The sequence below is a fragment of the Petaurus breviceps genome, unplaced genomic scaffold (genome assembly GCF_028583685.1).
Source record: "Petaurus breviceps papuanus isolate PSGF00001 unplaced genomic scaffold, PetGlider_PUasm1.0 90822, whole genome shotgun sequence".
Taxonomy (NCBI): domain Eukaryota; kingdom Metazoa; phylum Chordata; class Mammalia; order Diprotodontia; family Petauridae; genus Petaurus; species Petaurus breviceps.
The window spans coordinates 23,733,928-23,760,619 of record NW_027187351.1 but is presented as its reverse complement, the minus strand read 5'-3'; the positions used below and the strand labels follow the sequence as shown (position 1 = coordinate 23,760,619).

The 26,692-nt window shown below is 33.6% G+C and overlaps 1 protein-coding gene across 3 annotated transcripts in view; it reads right to left on the bottom strand.

Moving 5' to 3' along the window:
- The window catches only part of ADGRB3 (adhesion G protein-coupled receptor B3), a 923,661-nt gene that overhangs the window by 164,110 nt on the left and 732,859 nt on the right, over nt 1-26,692 (bottom strand). For all 3 annotated transcript variants that reach the window (XM_069070720.1, XM_069070722.1, XM_069070721.1), the window contains 3 exons: nt 26,469-26,595; nt 24,748-24,851; nt 20,969-21,071 (listed from right to left, as the gene is read on the bottom strand). In XM_069070720.1, coding sequence (XP_068926821.1) covers nt 20,969-21,071; nt 24,748-24,851; nt 26,469-26,595 — 334 coding nt within the window. The remainder of the gene's footprint in view (nt 1-20,968; nt 21,072-24,747; nt 24,852-26,468; nt 26,596-26,692) is intronic.

The window sequence follows — 26,692 nt, the reverse complement described above, 5'->3', positions numbered from 1 at the left end:
CTAGAGAAAGATCTGGATTCTAGATGCAGATTGAAGCATACTTAAAAAAAACCTTTAATTTTTCTTTTTTTTCATCTGTTTCTTTTGCAACATGGCTAATATGAAAATGTGTTATTCATGACTTCTTCAGGAGGAGGGGAGGGAGAGCAGGAAAAAATTTGGAACTCAACATCTTAAAAAATAAATATACATTCTATCTAATGCAATCACTGGTTCCATCTATTGAAACAGCTAGTTAGTGGAATCAGAATGTTCCAACTTTAGACATATCATCATATTAAAGTCTCTTTTACAAGAAAAATTATTTTTAAAGGAGACTAAAAGGGTTTTTTTTTGAAGCAAATCTTTCACTCAATCTGAATTGTAAATAAAAATGCCAGATTTTGTATGACTTGAAGGTAATTGATCAGGATCAGGTATAGCTGAAACTTCTAATTAAAAGGCACCATTGATTGCAATCCCATCTAGACCAGAAATTCCTTGAGTGCAAGGACTTATTTAATTTTGTCTTTGTTTACACATATGATATAATTATTATCATTTACTTTCCCCTCAAATCTTAATATGGGCAACATTAACATCAAAATTCCTATACAACATTTTCCCACTTACCCAAATTACCATCTTCTAACTTTATAAATGTTTCTATTTGCATGTATTTGTTCCAAAGATCAAATGTGAGGGCAAGGACTGCTTAATTTTGTCTTTGTATTTGTCTTTAGCACCTAGCAGGGTGATCAGCATAGACAATAGATTCATGGTGATTTATCACTGATAGTCAAGTTTATTTATCTTTATTTTTTACAATAATTTTCTTTCAAAAGGTAAAAACATTATATATAACTAGGCATGTTATTTGGAAAGTGAGATGGAAATGGAACTTCTTACTTGTTGCTAGGCAAAAACCCAGAGTAATATTAAAATTGCCTTGTTCTGGTTCCCTTGAGCACCCCTTCTCAGTTAGTATAGGAAGTAAATTTATAAATAGCTAGTATCAAGTAACAATAGCAGGCAGTAAGGTTGCAAAGGGAAAGCTAGAAATAACATGGAGACTGTCCTAAAGATCAAAGAAGCATAATTTGTGAACTGTATCATATGTTAACTAAAAAGTATATCCTGAGACTATGTACTAAATCAGGGGAAGTCATCTAGTTATTAATATCAAGGATATTTTGGTCCTATGCTATGTATACCTGAGATAAGTTTGAAACATCCACAGTAAGACTAGCAGAACACCAAATGTTGCTAATGAGTTTGAGATGACGTGGATATGTTAATAAATTAGCCCCAAGATGGCACAGATAATTGTCATCCTTCCACCAAAACCAAAACTGTGTAAAATGAGACCCCAAACTCCTGTCCCTCCTGTACTCTTCTATATTTATGTGGGTCCATGTTGCTGAGTACTCCTAATTTCAATTCATGGTTATGTGAGTGACTATGACTCTCCTCCCCATTCTCTTCATCATGGCACCTGCTTTCCTCTATCACTCTGTTTCCATCCCCACACTATCTGCATCTGTACTCTCAGCTCTTTGTGCCATTTGTCCCTGCACCCTCCATGCATTATTAAAGTGTGACTGAAGCCTTACTATCTGCTGCCATTGTGATCTTTCCAAACAAGTTTCTAAAGAACTGGTCATGTTTGCCTCCATTTCATAATTCCATAAATTAATTATCAATTCAGAAGGTTCAGATAAATGAGAAGAAAAGTATACTCAATCAGCTTTGTGAAAAGAGACTCTTCTCTTGTTAATTATTTTTTTCTACATGAGTAGTTCTGTTTGGATATTGTACCTTTTACTCCAATGTACAGTAGAAAGACCCCTGACTTGAGTTTTGAAAGGCCTGAGTTTACTCTTGGTTTTACCCTAGTTCTGTGACTTTGGGCAAATCACTTCTTTAGGTTTTAGTTTGTTCAACAGTAAAATGAATGGCTGAACTAGATGTCCCATTCCAGCTCTAAAGTTCTGTCAATCTATGAAATCTAAGGGCACATAGGCCATGCACCACCATTTCTCCCATCACCTATCATAACTACAGAGCCCTCTTTTATTATTCCTCTCCCCTACCTCTCTCATACAACCAATTATTTGCTAAGTTCTATCATTTCTGTCTCTGGAATCCTCCTATCCATCTCCTTTCCACTCCCATTGTAACTACTGTAATTAATGCCCTCATCCATTCTCACCTAAATTACTGTAATAGATTCTGATCTCTTCTTTATCCCCTCTATAATTCACCATCTACACTATTGACTGAATAATCTTCCCAAAGCTCCAATACTATAATATCCCTACACTACTTCTAAAACTTCATTAGCTCTTCATTTTCTAAAAAAAATAAGTTTTTAATGTTGACAAGCCTCTCCATGTTGTCTCTAACCCATTCATCCAACTTTAATTCCATTGGACATTTCTATGTTATACTCCCTACTGTGCTCCAAATCCCATTATTTTCCTGCCTTTTCTCAATGTCAGGATTTTGCTTAAACCTTCCTCCATGATAGGAATAGATAGTCTCCTCTTTCTAACTCACCATTATTAAAGTAGAAGCTGCTTGAAAGCAAAGCCTATGCCCTCTATCTTCATATCCCCAGATTTTAAGATTAAATTTAATCAAGCAAAGTAGCACAATTTTTATTTCCACTTTGTCTGCTCCATGTTGACTATATAGTTCCTTCAGCTGATAATTTTTCATTTGCATAAAATATCAGTATTCTCTTTTTAAAAAAGTGTTTCCTTTTATTGGAATCAATTGGGCAATCAAGTTAAATCACCATTTCTCAGAGAGAAAACATAAGAAAAACCTCAGGCAAATTATTTAATTTTTCTTTTTTATGCAATTTAAAGGTCACTGTATCTGGAGTCATTAAAAGAGGGTTCAAATCTTACTTTTGAATAAGGTAAGCCACACCTATCTGTGTGACCTTGAGTAAGTCACTTAACCTTTCTTACCCTAGGTTTCCCCATATGGAAAATGAGAGGGTTGGTCTAGATGATTTCTAATGTCTCTAAGTCAGCAATTCTATTATTACATATGGGGGTTATAGATGATGAAGATGATGACAATTCTTGGCTTTCTGTTATTTTTAAAAGGCATATAAAATGTGTTTGTGTATACATTTGTGTGTGTGTTAGTGTGTGGTCCTTTTTTTTGAGGGGAGAAGGCAAGGCAATTGGGGTTAAGTGACTTGCCCAAGGTCACACAGCTAGTAAATGTCAAGTGTCTGAGGCCAGGTCCTCCTGACTCCAGGGCTGGTGCTCTATTCAGTGTGACACCTAGCTGCCCTCATTGTCGAATTTGTTTTCTTTTTTTTTCTTGATTCAGATTTATGATTTCATAGGTATAGAGAACTGTCAGTAAGGAATCTCTCTCCACTAACCCAGTTCACAACTTCTTTGTTAATCATTCTTAGAGATTTTCCTCGGTTACTGAGAGATTAAATAAAGTGGCTATAGTCACACAGCTAAGATCTGTCAGAGGAGAAGTGATACCGAGGCCATCTCTGTATCCACTATGCCAGGTAACTAGAATCTGAATATGAAAAATGAAATAAAGATAACTTGCAAGCCACTTTCTCATCTCTGTGTTTTTGCTTATGGTTTCTTCCATATCTGGAACAGATTCCCAACATTTCCTCCCCAACCTATACTACCAAGATCTGTTGAGATTTCTCCCTTCAAGAATCAGCTTGGATAATACTTTTCTCCATGAAACTTTGCCTGATCTCTGATGAAGAAGAAAATGAGCTCCCTTTCATTTTGTCTGCCTTTTATACATTCTTGCTCCTTATTTCTACTGAGAATCCAACTCTATAAGGAAAAAGCAAGACCATTTATTGTTCTCATATTTAGGTATATGATAATGTTTTCTCCATCTAAGGATAATTATGTTGAGTCTTTTTTCCCTTCTGACAGTAGCAAAGTTGTACTGGAACTTAAATTACTTTTATACATATGAAAATGCTATATTTTTTAGAAACGTGTCTTTTAATCTTTGTGGTGGGTTCTATATTTATTTCATAGCATCATAGCTTTAACAATGTTCATGTCCAATTCTTTCATTTTATAGGTGAGGAAACTGAAACCAAGAGGAATTACGTATAGTTGTGTATCTTCCTGTGGTCACACAGCTAGTAAGTGTTCTAGGTGATTCAAACCCAGATCTTTCCAATGCCAAGTCTAGTGCTCCATTCACTACTTAAAAAATCTGTTATTTCATCACTATGGGAGACCTCCACACAGAGATCACAACTCTTCTACAATTAAGTAGATTGACAGAATTTGAGCAGCTATGGTTGAAAAAAGAAATCATCATCCTTCAACCAACATGGTCATAAACCACTCAGAACATAACTAGGCTAAACTCTGGGCAACAGATATCGTGATTGTCTATATTCAAAGCCTTTCCAATTTAGTAGAATATGTTAAAACTTGAACTAGACTGGTACAACTTTGCAGACACCAGTATTACCATCATACTGTTAAGGGATATCAACTTTAGTGGGGAGGTAGCATGGTATAGTGGTTAGAGTATTGGACTTGAAGAAAGGAAGACCCAGGTTCAAATTCTGCCTCTGACACTAGCCGTATAACCACAATGAGACTGCTTAGTATTTTTTGAGACCCAGTTCCTTCATCTGTAAAATTAATGGGCTAGATGGCCTCCAAGATTTTCTTGTTGTTGTTCAGTAGTGTCTGACTCTCCATTACTCCATTTTTTTTGGCAAAGAGACTGGAGTGGTTTGTTATTTCCTTTTCTAGCTAATTTTACATATAAGAAAACTGAGGCAAATAGGATTAAGTGACTTGCCCAGGGTCATGAAGCTATTAAATGTGTTTAGGCCAGATTTGAGCTCATAAAGATGCCTCCTTGACCAGGACTCAATCCATCGTGCCACCTTACTGCATCCAAGTTTTCATCTAATTCAAAAGCCATGATATTACTACTACTGTGGTGAGCCAAATTTAAATAAATGGAAATCCTACTGCATAGATAAGTGTACTAATTTTTTTGTGTTGTAAGAAGGTCTTTTTAATACTACTCTGATTTATTATCTGAATTTTTATTCAACTGGGGGAACATCATGTAGTAAAATAATACTGTCCTGGGAATCAGGAAATCTGGGTTCAAATCCTAACTGTACCACCTTTGTGACTAAATCAGTTATTTAAGTAAACTATCATTTATTAAGGGCTTACTATGAGCCAGTTACTGTTAAGCTGGAAGGAAGGAAGGAAAGAAGGGAGGGGGGAAGGAAAGGAAAGAAAAAAGAAAATAGAAAGGGAAAGGAATAGGGAAATGAAAAGGGAAAGGGAAGGGAAGGAGGAAGAAAGAAGAAACCCCTACTCTCCAGTTGTTAATAGTCTAATGAAGGAGACAACATGCAAACCACTACATACAAATAAAATATATACAGGAAAAATTGGAGAAAATATCAGAGGGAAGGCACTAAGATTAAGGAGGACCAGGAAAGCTTTCTTGCAGAATGTGGGACTTTAGCTGACACTTGAAAGACATCAGGGAAGATAAGAGGGAGCGATGAGGAGGGAAAGCCTTTTAGGCACAAGTGACAGCCATTTAAAAATGAAAGGCCTTAGTTTCCTTAGGTATAAAATCAGAGGTTAGAGTGAATACCTTCTAATGCTTTCTAATTTTAGGATTAAGGCAAAAACACCTTGTAAAACAAGTAAAGCTTCATTAGATGTATGTAATGTTATACAATACTTCTTTTGAAAATCCCTTTGCAGAGAACTCATGCCAACTTGTTTCAGAGCGTGTGGGAAGTCAGAAATAGAATTATCCTCCCACTCCTTCTCATGTGCAGTATCTTGAACACATCAACTGCATAGTTGTAAAGACCTCAAAAGGCTCAGATGACATAGTAATACTATTTTAAACAAGTTTTGCTAATACAGAATCAATAATATTTTAAAATATGCCAAACCAAATCTGCCTGCCAATGCCTTTCATTAACATCTCTAGCTATGAAGGCTGATGTTTCATTTTTTCTGTAGCAGCAAAAGCAGTGACTTTGAAAATGTGGTGACCTATGTTCACTTGATAAAAAGAGTTCTTATGGGAAAAAGATAACCAAAAAGTATAATTAACTCTAACACCTTAAAATAATTATTTTATAAATAATCAGATATATTCTAAGAATACTTTCAGATAATTGAAATGACAAAATGGCCATTATTTTTGGCAAACTCAATATAAGCAATGATTTTAAAAAATATTCTTCCTCCTTTAAATGTCCCACTGCTTTCCTAATACATAATTTATCCAGAACTATTTACAGTTGTAAGAATTAGTATGTGTTTCTGTTTGTACTTTATGTATTTTTTCCCTTTTCTTATGACAATAAACTCAATTCCAAGATGATTTTGCCTGTAATTTTCCCAGGTGTGGGTTAACAATTTTTTTTTCTTTTAAGCAATATAAATATTTTAAAAACTTTTCTGAAAAGGTATATGTCTTCTATCTTGGGGGAAAAAAACCCCTGCCATGACCATGTAGCAATGGGAAATTGTTTGGTGACTAATATTTTACTAGATGGGATTTAAAAATTTTGGAGGGAAAACAATTTTTGTCTTTTTTTTAAAGGAATCACAAAATAATACCTTTTAATAAATGATAAATTTTAAATACATAACATACTAGAATTTAAGCTATTTGAAGTCAGAGACTAGATCTAATCTTTGTTTTCTTCATTGATTATAAAAATATATTGCACAAAGATAGTTAACAAATATTTATTAAATGAATGAAGCAGTTTCAATACCAACCATGAATACATTTCTACCCATCAAGTAAGAAAAATTCTTCAGTTAGAAATGTCTTAACATTGGCAAAGTCAAAAGAAATATTAACAAAAGGAAAGGAAAACAGTGCTGAAAATAAATTTCTTTCTTTAAATGTCCAAGTCCTAGGATTTTAAAAAATGGAATTATAATTCCTAAGGACCAAATACTTGAGTCTATCAGATTATATTGAATTAAGTTCTAAGAGGAGGAACATAAACACATGCCCCTCTGATTCTTTAAGACAAAGGCCATGAATACTATGTTGAATCTACAACAAAAATTGATGTAAACCAAACTAATATAATTAGGAAGAATGTTGGGCCCCATTTAAGATTGCTTTTGATTGGTAAGCTAAAAATGATCCCATGAATTTTGCTCCAAAGTGAGGAGTACATGTTTTAAATTCAATTATTTACATTTTTGTTTTGTTTTTAAAGCTCCGTTTTCTTCTTGCATTGGAGTAATAGACTATTATTTTTCCTGGTGTTAGCTGGAACCACAGAGATTCACTCATTAGATTTTCATGACATGCTCACAAAAATGGTCCCACTTACTTGATAAAATATATTCTAGGCCAGCTTGCAACATAAAGAAGCTAAAACTACTACACATATGAAAATAACAGTTAAATATGAAATTTTTGAATTGTTATATTATTTGGGTATATACACTTTACATTTTATCTTTTCCCTTTAATAAAAAAATTGAGATTTTTGCCCCCAATTTCTTCAAGAATAGGCTAATCTTAATTTTCTTTTAAAAATATTATAAGAAATCTTAAAAGTATTTTTGAAAAAAAAGAACGTCTTCTAGTGTTAAAAAGTGTGGCATTGTCCTTACATAGCAACAAGCAATTGCTTTGTGATGATATTTAATTCTATAGAATGTCCTGCTTATAGGTTTTTTGAAATTTTTTTCCACTCAAACAATAGGCTTAAAAATCAACGAAATGATATATTTTATTAGAGTAAAAATGGCAATTGTCTCATGTCTTTAGGCTGGAAAAGTGTATTTTCAGAGCACACACATTACCGATAAAGGTATGGGGCATGTTCATTGACATGGAATGAGATGTTAATAGTACATGAATTTGAGCTATAATGGCCACTAACACAAATAATTTTATTGACATATTTTTGATAGAATTTATACCTCCTACTCTTGTCTACATCAGTATTGCCAAATCTACCTCTTACCCAATACTGACATTGATCATTTATATTGAAGACATTTGTAAATGCCGTTTGCTAACAAATTCATTCATATTAACTGAAATAAATGATATATAACAGCAGACAGAGGTTTAGCAAATTTTTCAAATATCTGCAATGCTCAAATATCTGCAATCAGTACCTTAAAGATAATTTTGTTTTAGGTTATATATGTATATTTATCACATTTAGATGGTCACATTGCATAGTTCAGGTTAGCTGCATAGAAAGTCCAAAGAGAGCTAAAATGACTTAGTTGAATATAATTCATCTGTATTTTGTAATTTTAGAAGAGATAAGGATCAAAATTAGAATCTTTTGCACAAATATGAGCTATTTTAAAGAGTCATTGAGTTTGTATTCTGAGTAAAACTTATTTTCTCTTTCTTCTAATCATTGTTTATGTTAGATATGAACTTTGATTTAGACAAAATATCCTTAAGAAAATTTTCTAGCTGCTTTTTAAACTTACAAGTCTTTTGCAAGGTGAACTTGTGACATTTCTGTAATTTTACCATTTTAACAATTTGAAACCTTTTTAGTACCAAAAAAATTAAAAACAAAAACACCAAAATCCCAAACCATGTTTCCCTGGATAGGTTTGAAGTTTCTTAGGCACACTAATTTTAAAAAGTCCAAGTATAGATTAGGATCAGTTTTAACATTTCTTTTTATGATATTTTAAAGGAAATAGAGATGGTAACAAAAAGCAAGCCCAAGTAAATGAACAGCAGAACTGGGGATAAATTTTGGTCTATTCACAAGTAGATAATATTCCAAAATATAGTTTAGATTGGTTCTAAATCATAATCATCAGGATGATTCCTATCTTTAGCTCAGCAGGATAGCACCACTAAAATGTTGGTAGAAAATAAGAGAGCAAATCTTCAAATGCTCACTTGTTAATTCCATCTGGGTTTCCTTGGAAGTGTGGTATAGTGGAAAGAGCAAACTAGATTTGGAATAAAACTATAATTTCTGGTTCTAACATTTACTAGCTGTGTGACCTTAGGTAAGTCATTTTACTCCCCTTGTTTTCTCATAAGTAAAATGTGGGGTTTAGGCTTGATCAGAAGTTTATAACTTGGGGTCCACATTCAAAAACCAAGTGGTTTGTTAATAGATTTTGGGGAGTCCATGAACTAAAATTAGAAAATTTATTTTTATTAACTTTTAAATGAAATTTTCCATTTCCTTCAATTATGAGGCAACAAAAGAGTATTCTGAGAGGGGGCCAGTAGATTTCACCAAATTCTAAAGGGGTCCATGACACACAAAATAACTAAGAATCCCAAAGCTAGATCATCTTAAAATTCCCCTCTAGCTCTAACGTTCTAGGATTCTGTGGTGAAATAAATTAGCCAAAGGGAATAAATTTTACATAGAAAGAACTTTGTAGAAGTAACTATTAGCAACAGAAATTTTTAAAAAGGGAAGCCAAGCAGTCAGTCTTTGCTAGGTTGGCACCAGATATAGCAGTAGGAAAAAAAGGATAAATCTGTGCTAAATTTTTTTTAACTTCCATTCCCTACAAGAAATTAAACATGCCTTAAGAAAAGTGATACATTTATGTTAAATAACTTATTCCTTATACATCTCCAAGTCAATTATTTTTTTTCCAAAGCAAAAAGTTTGATTAAGGATTCAGAAACAGAATAAGAGTTCCTTTTGACAAGATATTTTCTCATTTTTGTATCTTTAGTTCTTAACTCAGTGTGTGGCACATAGCAAATATTTAATAAATTGGTCAATCACCAAGCAAAAATCAAATACATTCTACTTGCTAGGCATGATACAAAGCACTGGGATACAAAGAAAGGCCAAAACACTCTCCCTGACCCCAGAGAGCTCCTAGTGTCCTGGAGGAGACTACATGTAAATAACTATGTAGACACAAAAATATATACAGAGTAAATGGAAGGTGATCTCAGAGAGGAAAGTACTAGTAGCAGGGAAAAGAGGACTGCAGGTAAGGTTTTTTTGTAGAAGGTGTGATTCCATCTGATTCCTGAAGGAAGCCAGGGAAGTTTAGGATTAGAGTTGAGGAAGGAGAGTATTCTGGGCATGGGCAGTGTAAAAGTATGGACTTCTAAGATTGAGTATCAAGTGGAAGGAAAAGCAAATAGACCGGTGTAGCTGGATTATAGAGTATGGAGAAGGGAATAAAGTGTAAAATGGCTGAAAGCATCCAGGTTGTGAAGATATTTAAGTGTCATTTAGAGGACTTTATATTCATCACCTTCATAATGGGAAGCCATTAGAATTTATGGAGTGGGAGCAGGATTTAGAGGGTAGTGGGGTATATGACATGATCAGATCTGTGCTTTGGGTAAATAACTTTGTAATCCAAGAGGATATTGAACTGGAGTAGGGAGAGTGCTGAGGCAAAGAGAACAATTTGAATGCTATTTCCATAGTTCATACAAGAATTGAGGAAGGCTAATGATCATTGTATGGATACAGAGTATAGAGTACAGGACATAACAGGAAACAGTTGTGGATATAGCGGTGACAAGGTTCAGCAACAGATTTGATATGTATGGTGAGTGTCAGTCGAAAGTCAAAGATGGCACAGAGGCCATGGAGTAACTGAGAGAAGGGTGGTGTCTTCAACAACATCTGGAAAGCTGAGAAGAGGGGAGGATTTTGAGGGAAAAATAATGATTTGCTGGTCGATTGATTTTTCATAACATGAATCCTCACGGGCATGAAATATTTTTGCCCAAAGTCTTTCTTGTACTATTTGATTTACTACACATTAAAAATAACATGTTTTCAGTTGGCTCATGAAAAAAAGGAGATATGAAATATATCTGCTGTTTGTTGAACATGAAAAAAGCAACAGCCTTCTTAGAAAACAAAGTTTAAATTAATAGTTTCTTTGAAATGTCCAAAACTGAATAAAAAGTTTTCTTCATTGCTGTTTAATTTCTAAATTGCTCCTTTTATATTTATATGCCTAAAAATGAGTGGGAAGTCACAGTGAAAAAATTAGACAGTTTTAGGGTTTTTCATTTTTTGTTTTTACTTTCCAATGGTATGTTTTTGTGCCCAATCCTATTGATATTCCATGTGGGATACTTGTTGAAAGAAGGCATTACAAATAGAGAAAAGGAAAAAGTAAAAATGAAAAAAACTATAAAAATTTTCTTCATGGGGTCCTTTGAAGGTTGAAATTAACTATATGTTCTTGAGCAGAGGCATAGGCGGGAGCATTAAGGAAATTCCCCAGAAGAGCTGATAAATTTGGCTCCATTAATATTATTCATCGAAGACGTGATATATGTTGCCTAAAATTATTATTCTTGTGGAATCTACTTTTTTATTGAATCTTGCCTACTTAGAAGTGAAATCCTAGTTGAATTTATGGACTTATTGTCTTTATTAAGTGAGTTAAAAATTATATAATATTTCTTTCTATGCTTGATTTTTTCTCATTACTTCATGCCTTTCTCTTGAAAAAGAAAAAAGGTAAAATAGTAGTCATCATAACTGTATTCTGGTTATGTATAATTATACAATATTTCACATGAAAAAGCTGTGAGGGAAAATTAAGTGAGATAGCAAAATGCACTACAGTTAGAGTTAGTAAAGTACCTTGACCATAGTTGATATTTAAAAGCTTTTGATGAATTGGAAAAAAAATTAAATGGGACTGAATTTTTTAAAAATCACCAATTTCTATGTAGTTTTTATCCTACCTCTCTAGACTATAAACTCCTAAAATATTTGTATAGATTTGCTACAAAAGCATTTCAATTAAATTCAATAGACATTTATTGTATACTATGTGTAAGGCATAATGCTAGGTATGGAGATAAGGTGAAAACACATAGTTCCATTTCTCTGTAATCTAGTAAAGAGGATATATATATATATATACATATACACACACATACATATATATATGCACATGTATGTATATGTGTATATATATATATATGTATATATATATATGCAAGTTAGAATATGATTAACTGGGGGTGGCTAGGTGGTGCAGTGAATAGGGCACTAGCCCTGGAGTCAGGAGGACCTGAGTTCAAATCTGACCTCAGAAACTTTGCACAAAAAACTAGCCAAGTATCCTTGGGCAAGTCACTTAACCCCAAGTGCCCTACCTTCCCCCCTACCCCAAAAAAAGAATATGATTAACTTTGAAAAAGAGATGAAATAGGGGCGGCCAGGTGGCTCAGCGAGTAAGAGCACCGTCTCCAGTGTCGGGATGACCTGGATCAAATCCAGGCTAAGATACTCAGCACCACACCCATAAATAACTGGCCATGTAACCTTGAGCAACTTACTTAACCCCAATTACTTTAAGAAAAAAAAAGAAAAAGAAAAAGAGATGAAATAGGGTCACCTGAAAAGGACAAGAAAAGAGGGCACAGTCTTAGTTGGAAAGATTAAGGAAGGGTTCATTGAGGAAGTTATGCTGAAAAATAAGTCTTTCTTATTTGTCTGTATTTTTAAGCTCAGCATAGCATAGTGCCTGGCACATATTAGGTCTTTAAAAAAAATACTTGTTGGGGGCGGCTAGGTGGTGCAGTGAATAGAGCACCAGCCATGGAGTTAGGAGGACCTGAATTCAAATCCAGCCTCAGACACTTGACACACTTACTAGCCGTGTAACTTTGGGCAAGTCACTTCACCCCAATTGCCCTCCAAAAAGCAAAACAAAAATGCTTGTTGGCTGAATTGGAGCTGGAAAGCCACATGTAGGAGTCAGTATGGAAGCAGGATAAAATAGAACAAGATTGGGAGAAAACTTACTTGTCCATCTTATCAATATATTAGCAAGCATTTACTAAGTGCCTATTGTGTACCAGGCACTGTACCAGTCATTAAGAATGCAGAAATTTCAGAGCTGTCTGCGTAGAGGAACTAGCTGAAGTCAGTGGAGTAGATGATTTTGTCAAGAAGAGAAAAGTCCGGGGACAGAATCGTAGAAAATGTGCATTACATAATGGTAAAGAGACTGTGCAAAACTTTGCTTTATATGTTTCCTTTTATATTTGTATAGTCTTTTCTTTAACAGAGAGCAGCATTTAATAAAGGTGTAGTTTTGTGCCTAGTCCAATTCTTAATGTAATATGGTATGGGTTCCAGCATACCCAAAAGCTTTTTATTATTATCAGAAGCTTATATTATATTATTTCAAAGCTATTGAATCTTTGTGTTTTTACACTTTGCAGGACATAATTACTCACTTCTTCCTGCCCCATTTTGACAAAGCACCTAAATTTTTGATGGCAATACACCCATTTGGATAAGCTAACCCTTTTAGTTGGAATTTCTTCTAAGGTGTTCAAATGTTATATGTTTTTCATTTCTGATACCACCCAGTTTAAGAAATACTGAGAGGAAATGTACAAGGAAACACAATAAATATCTACTTGCCTGCATTAACACTGTTTTCAATTAAAACATACCAGTTTTCTTCTAGCCCTACCCAGTTAATGACATCTTTGGTTTTCATCTCATAGTGCCAGTAGGAATGTTTTTTTCTTAATCTCATCATAAACACATCTAAGAAAATCAAGCTTAATTTTAATAATCTTAATTTTTATTGCCTGCCACTGAGATTTCTATCATTCCCCCTGCCCTAACCCTCAACATTCTTTACAATCTTAACAAAGTAGGGCCTTAGAATAGGGGATGGCATGCTCCCTAAAATCACAACCAGGAAGTTCATAGCCAGAACTGACAAAGTGTTCTAAATACACTGCCTGAGCAGAGGGATTTAGTGTTCCCTTGATGGGCATTGGTAAGCAAGTCCTATTATCATCAAAGCAAAATGCAAGTACCTGAAGGTGAATGTATTCCTTAAAAATGTACTTCTCTCTCAAAATTCTTACAAATTCCCTTCGAGGCACCCATGCTGACCAATCAACTAAATCCTGAACATGATCAGTGGATAAGATTGAAAATAATTAACTTCTTTCCCATCTGTGTAGTTTACTTTTGGCATTTGTTTTCAATTGAGTTTCGCACTGATTTCTTACAAGAGAAAATAGGTAAACAGTATTTTGTTTACCTCAGATGGCTAATGTCTTTTTATTTACAACACAATTGCTAATGAAGCCAAATGAGACAGTATTGCAATGTGAGCAGGCTGAAATAAAAAGACAATTTAGAAAACCTGAAAAATATTAATCAGTCCAACAGCAATCACTACCTTATTGAAAAGGGAAAAGCACTCAATAAGGCAGAGCTGAAACATAATCAAAAGATTTATAGCTCTGGGCAATGAAGTCCAAATAAAATGCATCCATTTTTCTTGATGGCACAGAAAGGAAAAGAAGATAATATGGAAATAGTTACGCAACATAATCATGTTTCCATATCACTAGAACACTCATAGGAGAAAAATGAGAAAGCTTTTTAATGATAAAATATGGTACATATATATGCTTAGAGGATTCTTCACTTCCGAAAACACACTCATGCTATTATTCTATTAGTACTAGGGATCAGGTTCTATTCAATGCCTCCTTTTACCTTTTAGATGGATACATTCATTACTTAAGCATTAAAAGGTATAACTGAGGTTGTTTTCAGATATGTGGATGCTGAGAAACCTAACCTTAATGGGAAACAATGGCTTCTTGAAAGAACCTAGGTAAAAAGCATGGCATATATTTTGTTCATTTTGAAAATCTATTCAATACATCTCTTCAAAGCTTTCCTAGGATGTTGTACTAAGCTATGCACTCATCTTATTTCATTTTACATTATAGTTTATTTATATAATTTCATTTTTACCCTTTCCCCATTTTAAGTTCCCTGAGGGCAGAGACCAGATTGTTGCAGTAGACATTTGATAAATATTTTTTTAACTGTATGCTGTATTTTACATGTAGTGGATGCGCAAAATTTTTGGAACTGAATTTTGTATTCATGTTGTAGTTCTATGAAGATTATTCTCTAATCATGGGTGGATTTGGATTGGTGTTGTGTGGCAAAATATATTTTTATATGACCCCCTCCCCTTGCCTTTTTTTGGGGAGGAGGGAAAGAGTAAGAAAGGAGAGAGCCGCATTGCTCCTATTCAAAGAGAACAACATCAATGGACTGGCTTAAGCGGAAAATCAAGGGGAGAGCATCATAGCTCTCTCCAATAATTTTTTGTGTCATCTGTAGAATGTGTCCTCTCCATGCTGAATAAATGAATTAGGCTTATAGATTTGACTTCTTAGGAATATCTATATTGTGCCAATAATTCAGATGATTTAGAAACTTACAGAATAAATTCAGTTACAAACATTAGCACACATTTTAAAGAAATTACTTTTGATTTCTAGACAGAAGTTTCCCCTACTTTCAAAAAGAAAGCAAATTTAGAGAATGGAATCTCTATTATTATCAATATAATGTCAATATCATACCTTGATGTCCCAAATGAAAGACCTGAGGATTGTCAAAGATGATACCCATACATAAAACCCTGGGCATTATGTTTGAGAAGGTGTTCTAGATTTGAACTCAGAGGGATTACATTTGAAAAGGTGTTCTGGATTTGAATTCAGAAAACCTGAACTAAAATTGTTTTCTGTTCTATACTACAAGCTTCACCTTGAGAAAATCACTTTAACTTTCTGAATCAGTTTCATCAGCTAGAGAATGAGAGGGCTTAATTAGATAATCCCTAAGGAATAACTGTTTTAAATACAACTATGGTCCAGTATTCTACATATATAACTATGGCAAAATTTCCTTTAACAGCTCCTGATTTTATTTGCCTATTCCATGAAGTTTTAAAATAATGGCAACATTTTTTTTTCAACTTGAGGAAAAAGTACAGTGTGAATCAATACATTTGTCTATTATTGCAAGGAAATCATAAAACATATCATCCCAATAACATTTTTTCAACTTATAAAACTGTCACATTATTAACTTGATCTCCTATAAGTAATAGATTACATAGCTGATATTTTATCAGTAAATGCTACATATTTACATTTAACTGAATTTTTGAGGTTTGCAATTAAAGATGAATTGACTGGCCCATTCTTTTATGTATCCTTTATCAGCAAATGTAAAAAACAAAATTTCTTAATTTTTCTTGGTTTCTTCATTCTTTTAAAAAATATTAATTTTTGTGAAATGACATCTTCATGAGTCAGCCATTACCTGAAAAATGGTATAGCACTTTGTTCACACCTGTATGATGTCTATCATTCTTCCTATCAGGCTGTAAGTTCATTGAAGGTAAGGACACGATGGTGAAGTAAGATTAGTGTTAGATTTGGAGTTAAAGGTTGGTTCTTACTCTATGATCTTGGGCAAGTCACATAGCCTCTTTATGAGTCAGTTCCTCATCTCTAAGATGAAGGGAATGGAGTGTGATATGCTTTCAAGTTCCTTCTACTCTGAATCTCTAGACAATGTCATCTAATTTTTCTATACCCCCCAGTGATTAGCATAGTGTTGTATACACAAAGTTCTTGATAAATATTTGTTGAGCTGAAATGAGATATTGAAGCTAAATGAAAGCATACTATTGATCCACAATCACTTACCAAAATTCTTCCTACAACTTTCTTTTAGCATTGACTTTCTTAAACCAAGCAAAATCCCATTTATCTTATGGATTTAGTAAGGTGCTTCAAGTTAAAGGTTTTAATAAGAATTTCTTTCCTTGATATCCTGAGGGAAGAAAGTATCTGCCAACTATCTGAAACTGAATATTTGAACAAGTATAAATAGTTTCTTTTGTTTGTTTGGTTTAGAGAAAAATTATTCTAGCAATGGGATCATTGGGAATTTCCTCTCTTCCTCTCTAGTTATAGTCTGACATCTATTTCTTTTCCAATTCTTTTAAAAATAAATTTCAGGGGCGGCTAGTTGGTGCAGTGAATAGAGCCCCAGCCCTGGAGTCAGGAGGACCTGAGTTCAAATCTGACCTCAGACACTGAAACACACACACACACACACACACACACACACACACACACACAAACAAACACCAGCCATGTGACCTTGGGCAAGTCACTTAACCCCAATTGCCCTCCAAAAAGCATAGAAAAACAGAATTTTGGGGTGGCTAGGTGGCTCAGTGAGTAAGAGCACCAGCCCCGGTGTCGGGAGGACCCCCCCCCCCATACCAATACAGAAAAAAAACCCATCTATATGAAAGGTCCAAAGAGTCAAGCTTCTCCTTCTTTTAAACCTTGAGAATATCAAATATAAATTCTACCTACTAAAAAAATTCAGATAAGTAAATTTACATTTGACCTACCATGTGGGATAATAAAATATAGCATATACACTCCATAATTCCGTTTAGCATACAGTATAGATTTAGTAATAGGTCTATATATGTACATATGTATGTATATGCATACACAAGAGTAAGAGATAAATAGATGTGTTTTAGTATAAAAGATATATATATATATATATAATATACTCTATCTATGTATGTTGTACTTTATTATATAACACTTGCTATTGTCCTCAGAAGGAAAAGCAACTAGGAAACACATGAATCAGGATTCTACTTATATGTCTATTGTCAAGACTAATTATTTCTTTTATTTTCTGCAAGGTGATGTAGGATAGAAGCTACTGATGTCCATGAAAAAATGGGAATGTGTTTGAATTTCACATAATATTATTTCATACTACAAAGCCCATTTAACACTTGATGTTCTTAATCCTGTATTCAAGGCATAAACTATTAAAGGAACAAGATTTTAATCTTTACAAGAGAAATATGAACAGACACCTAATGCATGAATTTGTTCCCTAGTATGAATGTATTTAATTTTGACTTTTTCTTTATTCCTTGCACTTATGGATATTAGTATAAATAAATTATTATCTACATTTCCTATACAATTTTCTTTTTTATTTTCTAGTAATAAATGTGGTTTTACTCAACAGGTTTAGTTAACATACACACACACACACACCCTTAATCCCATATACATAAATAATATCAATACAAAAAATTTGTGCATCTCAAGAGGTGACTGATTTCTTGAAGGTACAATTTTTATATGCTTACTATTTTTTAAATGAAGCATAAACTTTTTAGAGATCAAAGGGCAATTCTACTTTATGATAAAGCTTAAAATATAATAAGTTTATTAAAATTGAGAAGAGATAATGAAAGTGAGAACCTGGTGTTTCATACTTATTTATCTTCTCAGAACTCTCTACAAGATATTTCAGTAGGCTTGAAAAGTTTTTCTGCCATGTAGAAATATAAAAATACATTCTATCTGAAAATGAATTTTGGTTACTTGTCATCATCGTCATCATCACCACCACCACCATCTAGACCATCAATAACCATTATCACCATCATCAAAGTGAACATTTTGGGTCAGAATCTTAGCTGACACTAAGATAACACAATTTTTTTCTTATAATTCCACTGATGAAAAGAACCAGCTAGTCAGTGATCCAATGAAGAATTTAACAACAAAACAAAACAAATGTCTTGATAAGCATATCCTTATTTTTCCTCATTTCCTGAAATGATACAAATTATCTTTCTTTCATTTTGAGAGATAGGGACTGAGACTGTAATTTATTTTTGGATGAGGAAATTTCTTCTTAAAATGGAGGTCCATATTTTTTCAGAAATGTATAACCTTAGAGTTTTCAAGGGTAATGAGAAGAACTGATCTGCCCAGTGTGATGTAGCCAGCATGCAGCAGAGTCAAGATTTGAACAAAAGCCTTCTTAGTTGCAAAGTCAGCTTTCTCTCCTTTAAGCCAGACTGATTATTTTCCCTATGAAGACTACACAAAATAAAAAAGTGCATTCCTCCTGAATTCTGAGTACATAGTATATGAAAGTCGATGGTAGTCATCATTTTTTCTCTTCCTCAGATTCGAGACAATAAACAAATAACTGCACAATTTAGACTATAAATAACTATGACAATAAATAGAAAAGCATCTGAAGAAGTCTATTATTCTATTGTACAGAGTATAAAAACTTTCAAAGCTTTTCCAGTTTTAGAAGTACACATCCAAATGAAGAGATGATGTTTAGCATGTGACCAAAGGAACAGTCCACTTGGGACCTCAAGACATTAAGAATTCCATTTTAGATTATGTCAACATACAAGAATTGTGACTTAGACTTATTTCCCCTGAGACTTTGTTTAGCCAGCTATAAAGTGGGAATAGTAATAGTTAGTTGTATTATCTATATCATAGAATAACTCAGATAATCACTATGAGATAATATCCTTGGAAGTACTTTGTAATGGCAAAGTAATACATAAATGTAAGCTATTTTTATTAGCTAAATGAGGCATGTTTACCAAAATAACTATAAAAGTAAAAATATAGTTCAAGGCAAGAGAGGAAATATCTGTACCTCAAGGATTCAGTCTGGCCCAATTATATCACTTATTTGGTCACTGTAGTTGTACCTTGAAGAATTTTTTCCCTGGATGGGCTACAGAGTGAGTCTTTCCCAACCAGAGTTCTGTCTCAGCATTTTAAACCAAAGAACATTTAAAGAATGTTTTTCAATTAATTAGTATTTCTAAGGATAACTATAAGACTATAAGACCCTCAACACAGAAACAAAATATTAAATAAGCAATTCACTAAAACATTCACTGAGTACCTAGAGTCTAGAGTCTAATCTTACCTTTTCTGAGCCAACTTTTCAAGCATTCTGCCCCCATAACCCCCCTCTAATACTACTTTCCTCTTTCTCTCTTCCTTCACTTTTCTCCTTTTCCTTCTTTTTTTTTTCAATTTCTCTATTCCCTTCAGTTAAGCTTTTCATAATGAAGTGAAGCACATTTAAAAATTTAAAATTTGCTATCATATTTATTGAATACAATTTTAAAATGCCCTTATTCTTAATTTTTAAAAATCAAGTGATTTAGACAGCCTTTTATATTTCTCTCCACTCCTCCCATCCAAAGAAAACAAAAATGTTGACTAAGTAAAAAGTGCTTTTATACTGTGTGACCACAGAGAGATCCTTGAACTCTGCATTTCAGAAATCCTTGTGGAAAAAGAAATCATCATCCTTAGTCTATGATACAGAGAATATAGGCACAAAAGAATTTTCAAGTTGATAAATATAGTGTGATTATCCAATGAAGCAAAACATTAAAAAAATCCAACTGAATTCCTACTTCCAAAATGAAAGAACCAACTTAATTCTTGGTTAGAGGTAAGAAAGAAAAAAAACAAGATGCCTAGGACTGTGGGAAACTATTAGTTCCTTTAGCTTTCAGGCAGGCTAGTTTAAATAAATGAATTTTGAAAAGCTCTTTTGAGTTTGGAAGTGGGGGAAGGATTTCTAGAGTTCAGAAAGGGGCTGATATACTTAGGAATATGTCCCAGAAATAACATGAAAAAAAAAAACCAACAATGACTGTGTTCTTCAATACCACCAGAAAGAATACTGTTGTTAAAGAATCACCATCTCAGTCAAACATTAAAATTCTTTAGTTTAAGTAATTTTTTTAAAAAGTCTAATATGCATTGTAACTGGAACCATGTCTATACAAATTTACAGCCTAGCTAGGACATTCTTCTATTATTCCCTGCAGGCACATTTCCTTGAGCTCATTTAGAGAGCAGCATGCAACTTCTAAGCAATTTATGGTTGCCTTTTGAGTGTCAGTATGTTAATAAGGAAGACCAAAAAATAGTGGCAATCCTATTACAATTAGGATAATGAGTCACAATTTTTGCTTTTGATGTTTCAGGTCTTTGAACTCTCTGAGCTTTGATTTGATGTTTAGAAAACACTCTTACCACAGAGAACAGGGTATCTGAGAGAGAACCAACCCAATGGAGATGCATTTTTGAGGGCAGAGGGAATACTTTAGTCCAGAAATAAGTACAATAATTTCCTTATCTTTTTTTGGCAATTAATGGTCTGGATGACAAATGAGTGATTCTAACTTAAATAGAGGAAAATGAAAAAAAAAGGAATTTGAAAAACCAACATTCATACCTTATTATGCGTCTGGGTTTGTCCAACCAGTATAAGAATATTTGATGAGATGATAGATAGGCAGAAGTTAATTAAGATTATTGACCTCTCAGATCGGATATACCTGTCCAAAGAGATAAATAATTGCAAGTATTAAAATTCAAAATAGGCATTCAGAGATTTATCTTATACAACTTTTAAATTCATCAAGAATTTAAACCTACTATTTAAACTAACCAAGGCTACTGAAGCATGATCTATTACATGTAAGAAAATATGTTTTTAAATGAAAAATTTTACAGGTTTTTTTGTGTGTGATTTAATACATAATGGTATGGTAAAAAAATTTATGGGATTTAGAGTTGGAATTAGTTATCAACTAGTACAGTATCCTCATTTTATGGATGAGAAAATGGAGTCCAAAAGACTTTCCCAAGGGCTTAAAGCAACCAATTCAGGATTAGTATCCAAGACTGAGTAATTCAAAATCACTTAATGGTTAGGAATATTTTAGCATATTCTAAATTGTGCTTTTGGATCTTCTAATTTTTTTGGAAGTAAGAAAATTAATTTGAAGTTCCAAGCCCCACTTCTTTTATTATGTGATTGATATAAGTGCATAGGTTAATATCATGGAAATTTGAATCAAATATGATAAAATATGCTCAGCACTGTTATGTAGATCAAACTAAAAAGAATAAATACCAATTTTTAATGCCATTCTTAGTTAATATAAAAAGTAATAGAATGATCACATATGTGTAATATATGTAATATATGTTATAAATATATGTTATATTGTAATATGTGTTAAAATATGTTCCAAAATATAAACTATGTATGTTGTGATAGAAACCCCAATTGCCCAAGGGGCAATTCTTTTTATACATGTGATTTAAAAAAAAAAGCTTTTTGTTTTCAATCCAGAATTTTTTTTAAAAATGACGGTGCTCTGAAGTGCTCCCTAAATTTAAATAATTCATCACTTCTTTTATCTATATAATGTTCTATGGTAACTCAATGGATGACATTATAATGCTTTATAATAACACCTTCCACTTTTTTATGCTTTGTACTGAATCAGTTTGCTCAAGTAAATATGCTCTACAGTAGTGCCATGTTAGATATGAAACACCAGAATATAGTGAGTCTAGAACATAAAACCAAATCCTTCTTCTCCTAATTTAGCAATCATCAAGTGAAAAGCTCCAAATTTCAAGGCACATTTCAGGAGAGCAGAATAAAAAGGACTTTTGCAATCTTATGGGCATTATATTTCTCCACGAAACCAACCCAAATAGTTGCCACCAAATTCATCAGGGCCTTTCCACACTTGCTTATGAAGAAATTATTATCATTTCAACTCTCAGGATAGTCATAGAGACTATAGAAGGGAATTATGGTGTTATTTCTCATTTTCTTCTCCATTTCTTCACATGCAATGAGTTCATCCTTTATTCAGTGTCCTAGTGCTTCTAAAACAGTGTTGTGTGGGTTGCTTGCTTGAACAATCATCTGCCTAATTGCACCTATGGTGTAGGTAAGACTTTATTTTAAATAGACCATATAATTGACAAATCAATCTCATATATTTCCTTGTTCAATTTTGTCTATATCTCCATCAGCAATTTTAGTGCTTAGGAGAGCCTAATTTCATGTAGAATTGGTAGAATGGCTTGTTGATGGACTTACTCAGACAACAGAAAGTAGAAGTACATTCTGAATGCCTCTGAATTATGTTTGTGTACTTATGTCAGTAAATGAGGACCAGTTCAAAGATAAATCCTCATTCTCCAGGAAGTGTCATTTGGATAGCAAAAGAAGTTACCATCACACCCCACACCTGTGTCCACTAGGGGTGTCTAGAGTAACTGTCTCTCCAACCAACATCCTACAATGCTCATAATTGTTTGTGCCCACATTCCCTTGGGCAGACTAAGCTACAATTTTCTTTTTCAAAGATTGCCACCATTGTTATGGGCTAAAAGTTCAACAATGTCAACATTTTGCTTCAAAGGTACATGGTTTCTTCACTAGGGTATTCTCTCTGGTAATGCATATCATAACTTCTGTACTCTAGCAAATGGTTTTCAAAAGGTTCTGTGTTGAAAAATTTATCAGCCTTAGTCAACCTGGGGATGAGCCTCTCCAAGGCTGATCTAAGACTGGACCTCAGATCACAGACATATAGTCTATGTCTCATGGTTGCTCAGTCATTTCAATTGTGTCTAACTCTTTGTGACCCCTTTCCTGGCAAAGATACTGGATTGGTTTGTCATTTCCTTCTGTAGCTCATTTTACAGATGAAGAAACTGAGGCAAACAGGGGTAAGTGACTCTACCTGGGTCACACAGCTAGTGTGTGAGGCCAGATTTAAAAACACATATTCCCAACTCCAGGCCCATGGGTCTATCCACCACAGAAGTAAAGATTTATACTTCTAAAAATAACCCAAACACACTCCCCATGGGCACAGTCTTTAAGAACCCAGAGTCATTTCCACATCATGATAAAACATTTCTATAGAACTTCTTTGGAGAGGTAAATCCTTTACCACCAGAAAATAATCATTCCATCAGATAGCATTGCCTCAAATGTGTCCCTAAATCCTCCAACCACCTGAACTGTAGGGAAATCTTTATACATATGAACCTTAAAGGAGTCCAATTATTTTGCTATGAGATATGAGAAGGATATTTCCTTGACCAAGTTAACTTCATTGATCAGTCAGCCAGTGAAGCATTCTTCATTATAAAAAAAAGAAAATGGTTAACCAAACAAAAATGAAGACAAGAAATCTAATCAAAGGGTCTTTCACTACTGGGAGCTGATGATCATTTTCACTGGTGTTCTAGGTACTGATTGACTTGTAAAACAAAATTATTAGGGACAAGAACACCATCTATTCCTACACTGTTTTTAATACTGCAAGTAATTAACAAATAAGAGACGATTGCCTATTTATTTTCATAGAATCCATACTTTTACATTGTTTTGCAAGTTTGAGACAACAGTAATTTGGTAAATGTATTTAGGATAGAACAAATGTCTATACTGAAGTGGTGCTATTAAAATACAATAACAAAAGTTGTGAGTGTCATTCCCACAATATTCTAGGCCATAGGAAAAATCCAAAGTTATTTCTTCGATTTATCACAGAAATAAGTTCCAACCAATGTTATGGTACATTTTTTCCTAATACTTCTTTTACTGCTTTTATGTTATCTGTTTATTGCCTCATTTGATTTGTCCCTCTTTGATGGGAAAGAGGAAACACTATCCTCTAGAAGGCCTTTGATAATCAGCTGAAGTAAAATGTTGAGAAATAAATCTTTAAGGGAGAAGGTTAGTTTATTTGGCCCTCTCTAAATTCTTAAATACAAAACTCAGAAATTGAGTTAACTAAGTTATACTGAATATTCCAATTTCATTCTCATATTGAATGGAAAACAGGAAACAGAGTGAACATTATATACACCTAATCTTGAGATCTTTTTTGTTGCACAGATGAGGGGGAAAAGAAAGTGTTAATTAATGGCACAACTATGTACTTAATGACCAACACTATTAGCGCTAGGGAAAAGAGAACATTTTGAAAAGCATATATAATGTTATATTGTCACCAACAGGTCAGGACATAATTAAGTCAGGTAAACCATTCCAAGTTATTGTGTTATAATTATTTTTAGAATTACTCCACAAAGTAAATAATGAAGACATACATATAATGGGTATCAAATCCCCCAATTTATCTCTAAACCACTGAATATTTCAATCAAGTGCATAAATCAAATACATACCTCCATAGTGCTGCATAGACAACTGCTAGGGTGATCAAGGCCAAGCAAGACAGACCACTGCCTACTATGAGTGTTACTGAAGGTGCCCCAGATGATTCCATGATCTGTAAGTCATACACATGTGCACACACACACACACAGAAACAAGAAGAGAAACATTTTATAAAAATTAAAATGATAGAATACGAACTGAGTAAAACCAAACTACCATTTCAGAAATACCACCAAAGCCTAGTTTGTTTTTGAAACAACTTCATTGCCATAGCTTTCATTTCTCCAGTGACTAATTCTATTAATTACTCCTCTCCTTCTCCAACCCCAATATGAAGATATAAATAAGGCCTTGTAGGCTTAAAATATTTGATTACACTGTACCTCCTTAATAATCTATTTTAAAACAGAGACTTGAAACTCTAACTTGGTAGTCATTTAGATGTTAAATCATTCTCCAACTAAAATTTAAAGCTGTATCTTTTCCTTCCAAAAAGATATTCAGTAATCTCTCTATAGATATTTAACAATATCTACTCTGTTGTTGTTCATTTACTATTCATTTAACTATTCAAAATCTAGTTCATGCTTACTTAAAATTTATCAAACTTTCTGACTTTTAACAACTTTGTCCTAAGTCAAGTATTCTCCCATTAATTCCCCTTACTTGGCCTCTGAGCAGCCTGGAGAAATTCTATTTCCTGGGACAGGAATATATTTCATTATTTTGCTAATGAATATTATATGTGGAGTTAATTTACACAATAGCAACAACAGTAGTAAAACATATGACCTTGAAAAATATCTTGTCTCTGATTAAATACAACTAAAAGAAAGTAAGCATTTACTACTAAAGTGACTTCTGTGTTTAGAAATTAACACAGCAATAAGCAATACGGCTGCTATTTTAAAAGTATTTTTTTTTAGCACTGAAAGTTTGAAAGGGTACATTAAAAACCAGTATGTTGTTTCAAAGCCCTGGGGATTTAACAAAATTCTATTTCAGCAGGTTATCTTCTTTCATGTATATAAGAGAGGAAACTGGTACTCATTTAGGCCAAATTTAGACTAAAATGTAACATTTATTAGAATTTTTATGTCCATTTCTGGAAATAATTTCTAATAATATATAAGATGAGCACATTATTTCCCATTTAAGTATTACCTCACAACTCTCTGCTTTGGAAACTATTTTCAGAAACCTCTTGCACTTATAAGGGCTGATAATACTTTTTTTATATTCGGTGATTTCCTGAAAACTTGATTTGATCCCCCCTCCCAAATATCAGCAGACAACCCAAAAATCTGTACTGAAAATATCCAATGCAGATCTGCAATGTGTTTAGCTACAGTGTCTGGGATTTTCATTCCACTATCAACAGTATCCTTATAAATTCCTTGGAATAGCTTTACCATCTTAAGAAAAAAAAGCAAGTTGGCAATTATTTGAATTGAAAGTTTGCAGCACGTTAGCATTACAGTGAGAAAGCTTTCTCAATTCTGGACTGCAGAAAATTCAAGTTAGAAGACATAAAATTGAGTAGAATTTAGTTCTATCACACCAACTGGAATTCAATTCACCAAGCCACTGTAGCCAAGGTGGAGACGAACCTAATTTTGCCATCCTGTAATATTGTACATTCCCCCATCTAAAATGCAGTTCCCTGGAGAAACACTCCACAAAATATCCCTGTCTTTACATTAAACCGTGTTTTCCCTTTGTTACTTACTATTTCTCTAGGTTGCTGAGCCAAAATGGCGAAGGTGGAGAGACGATCACATAAGCATTTCGTATGGGATGCATCGGTAAGCACAGTTTTACATCCCTGGGTGGACCAGGTTCCCAAAGACTCGTTCCTGTAAAGGTGGGGGGAAGGGGGAAAATCAGGATAATTACGCCTGATGGCCAATTCCGAAAAGAAGAAAATGCAGTTTAATTGAGAGAATCGTCTAC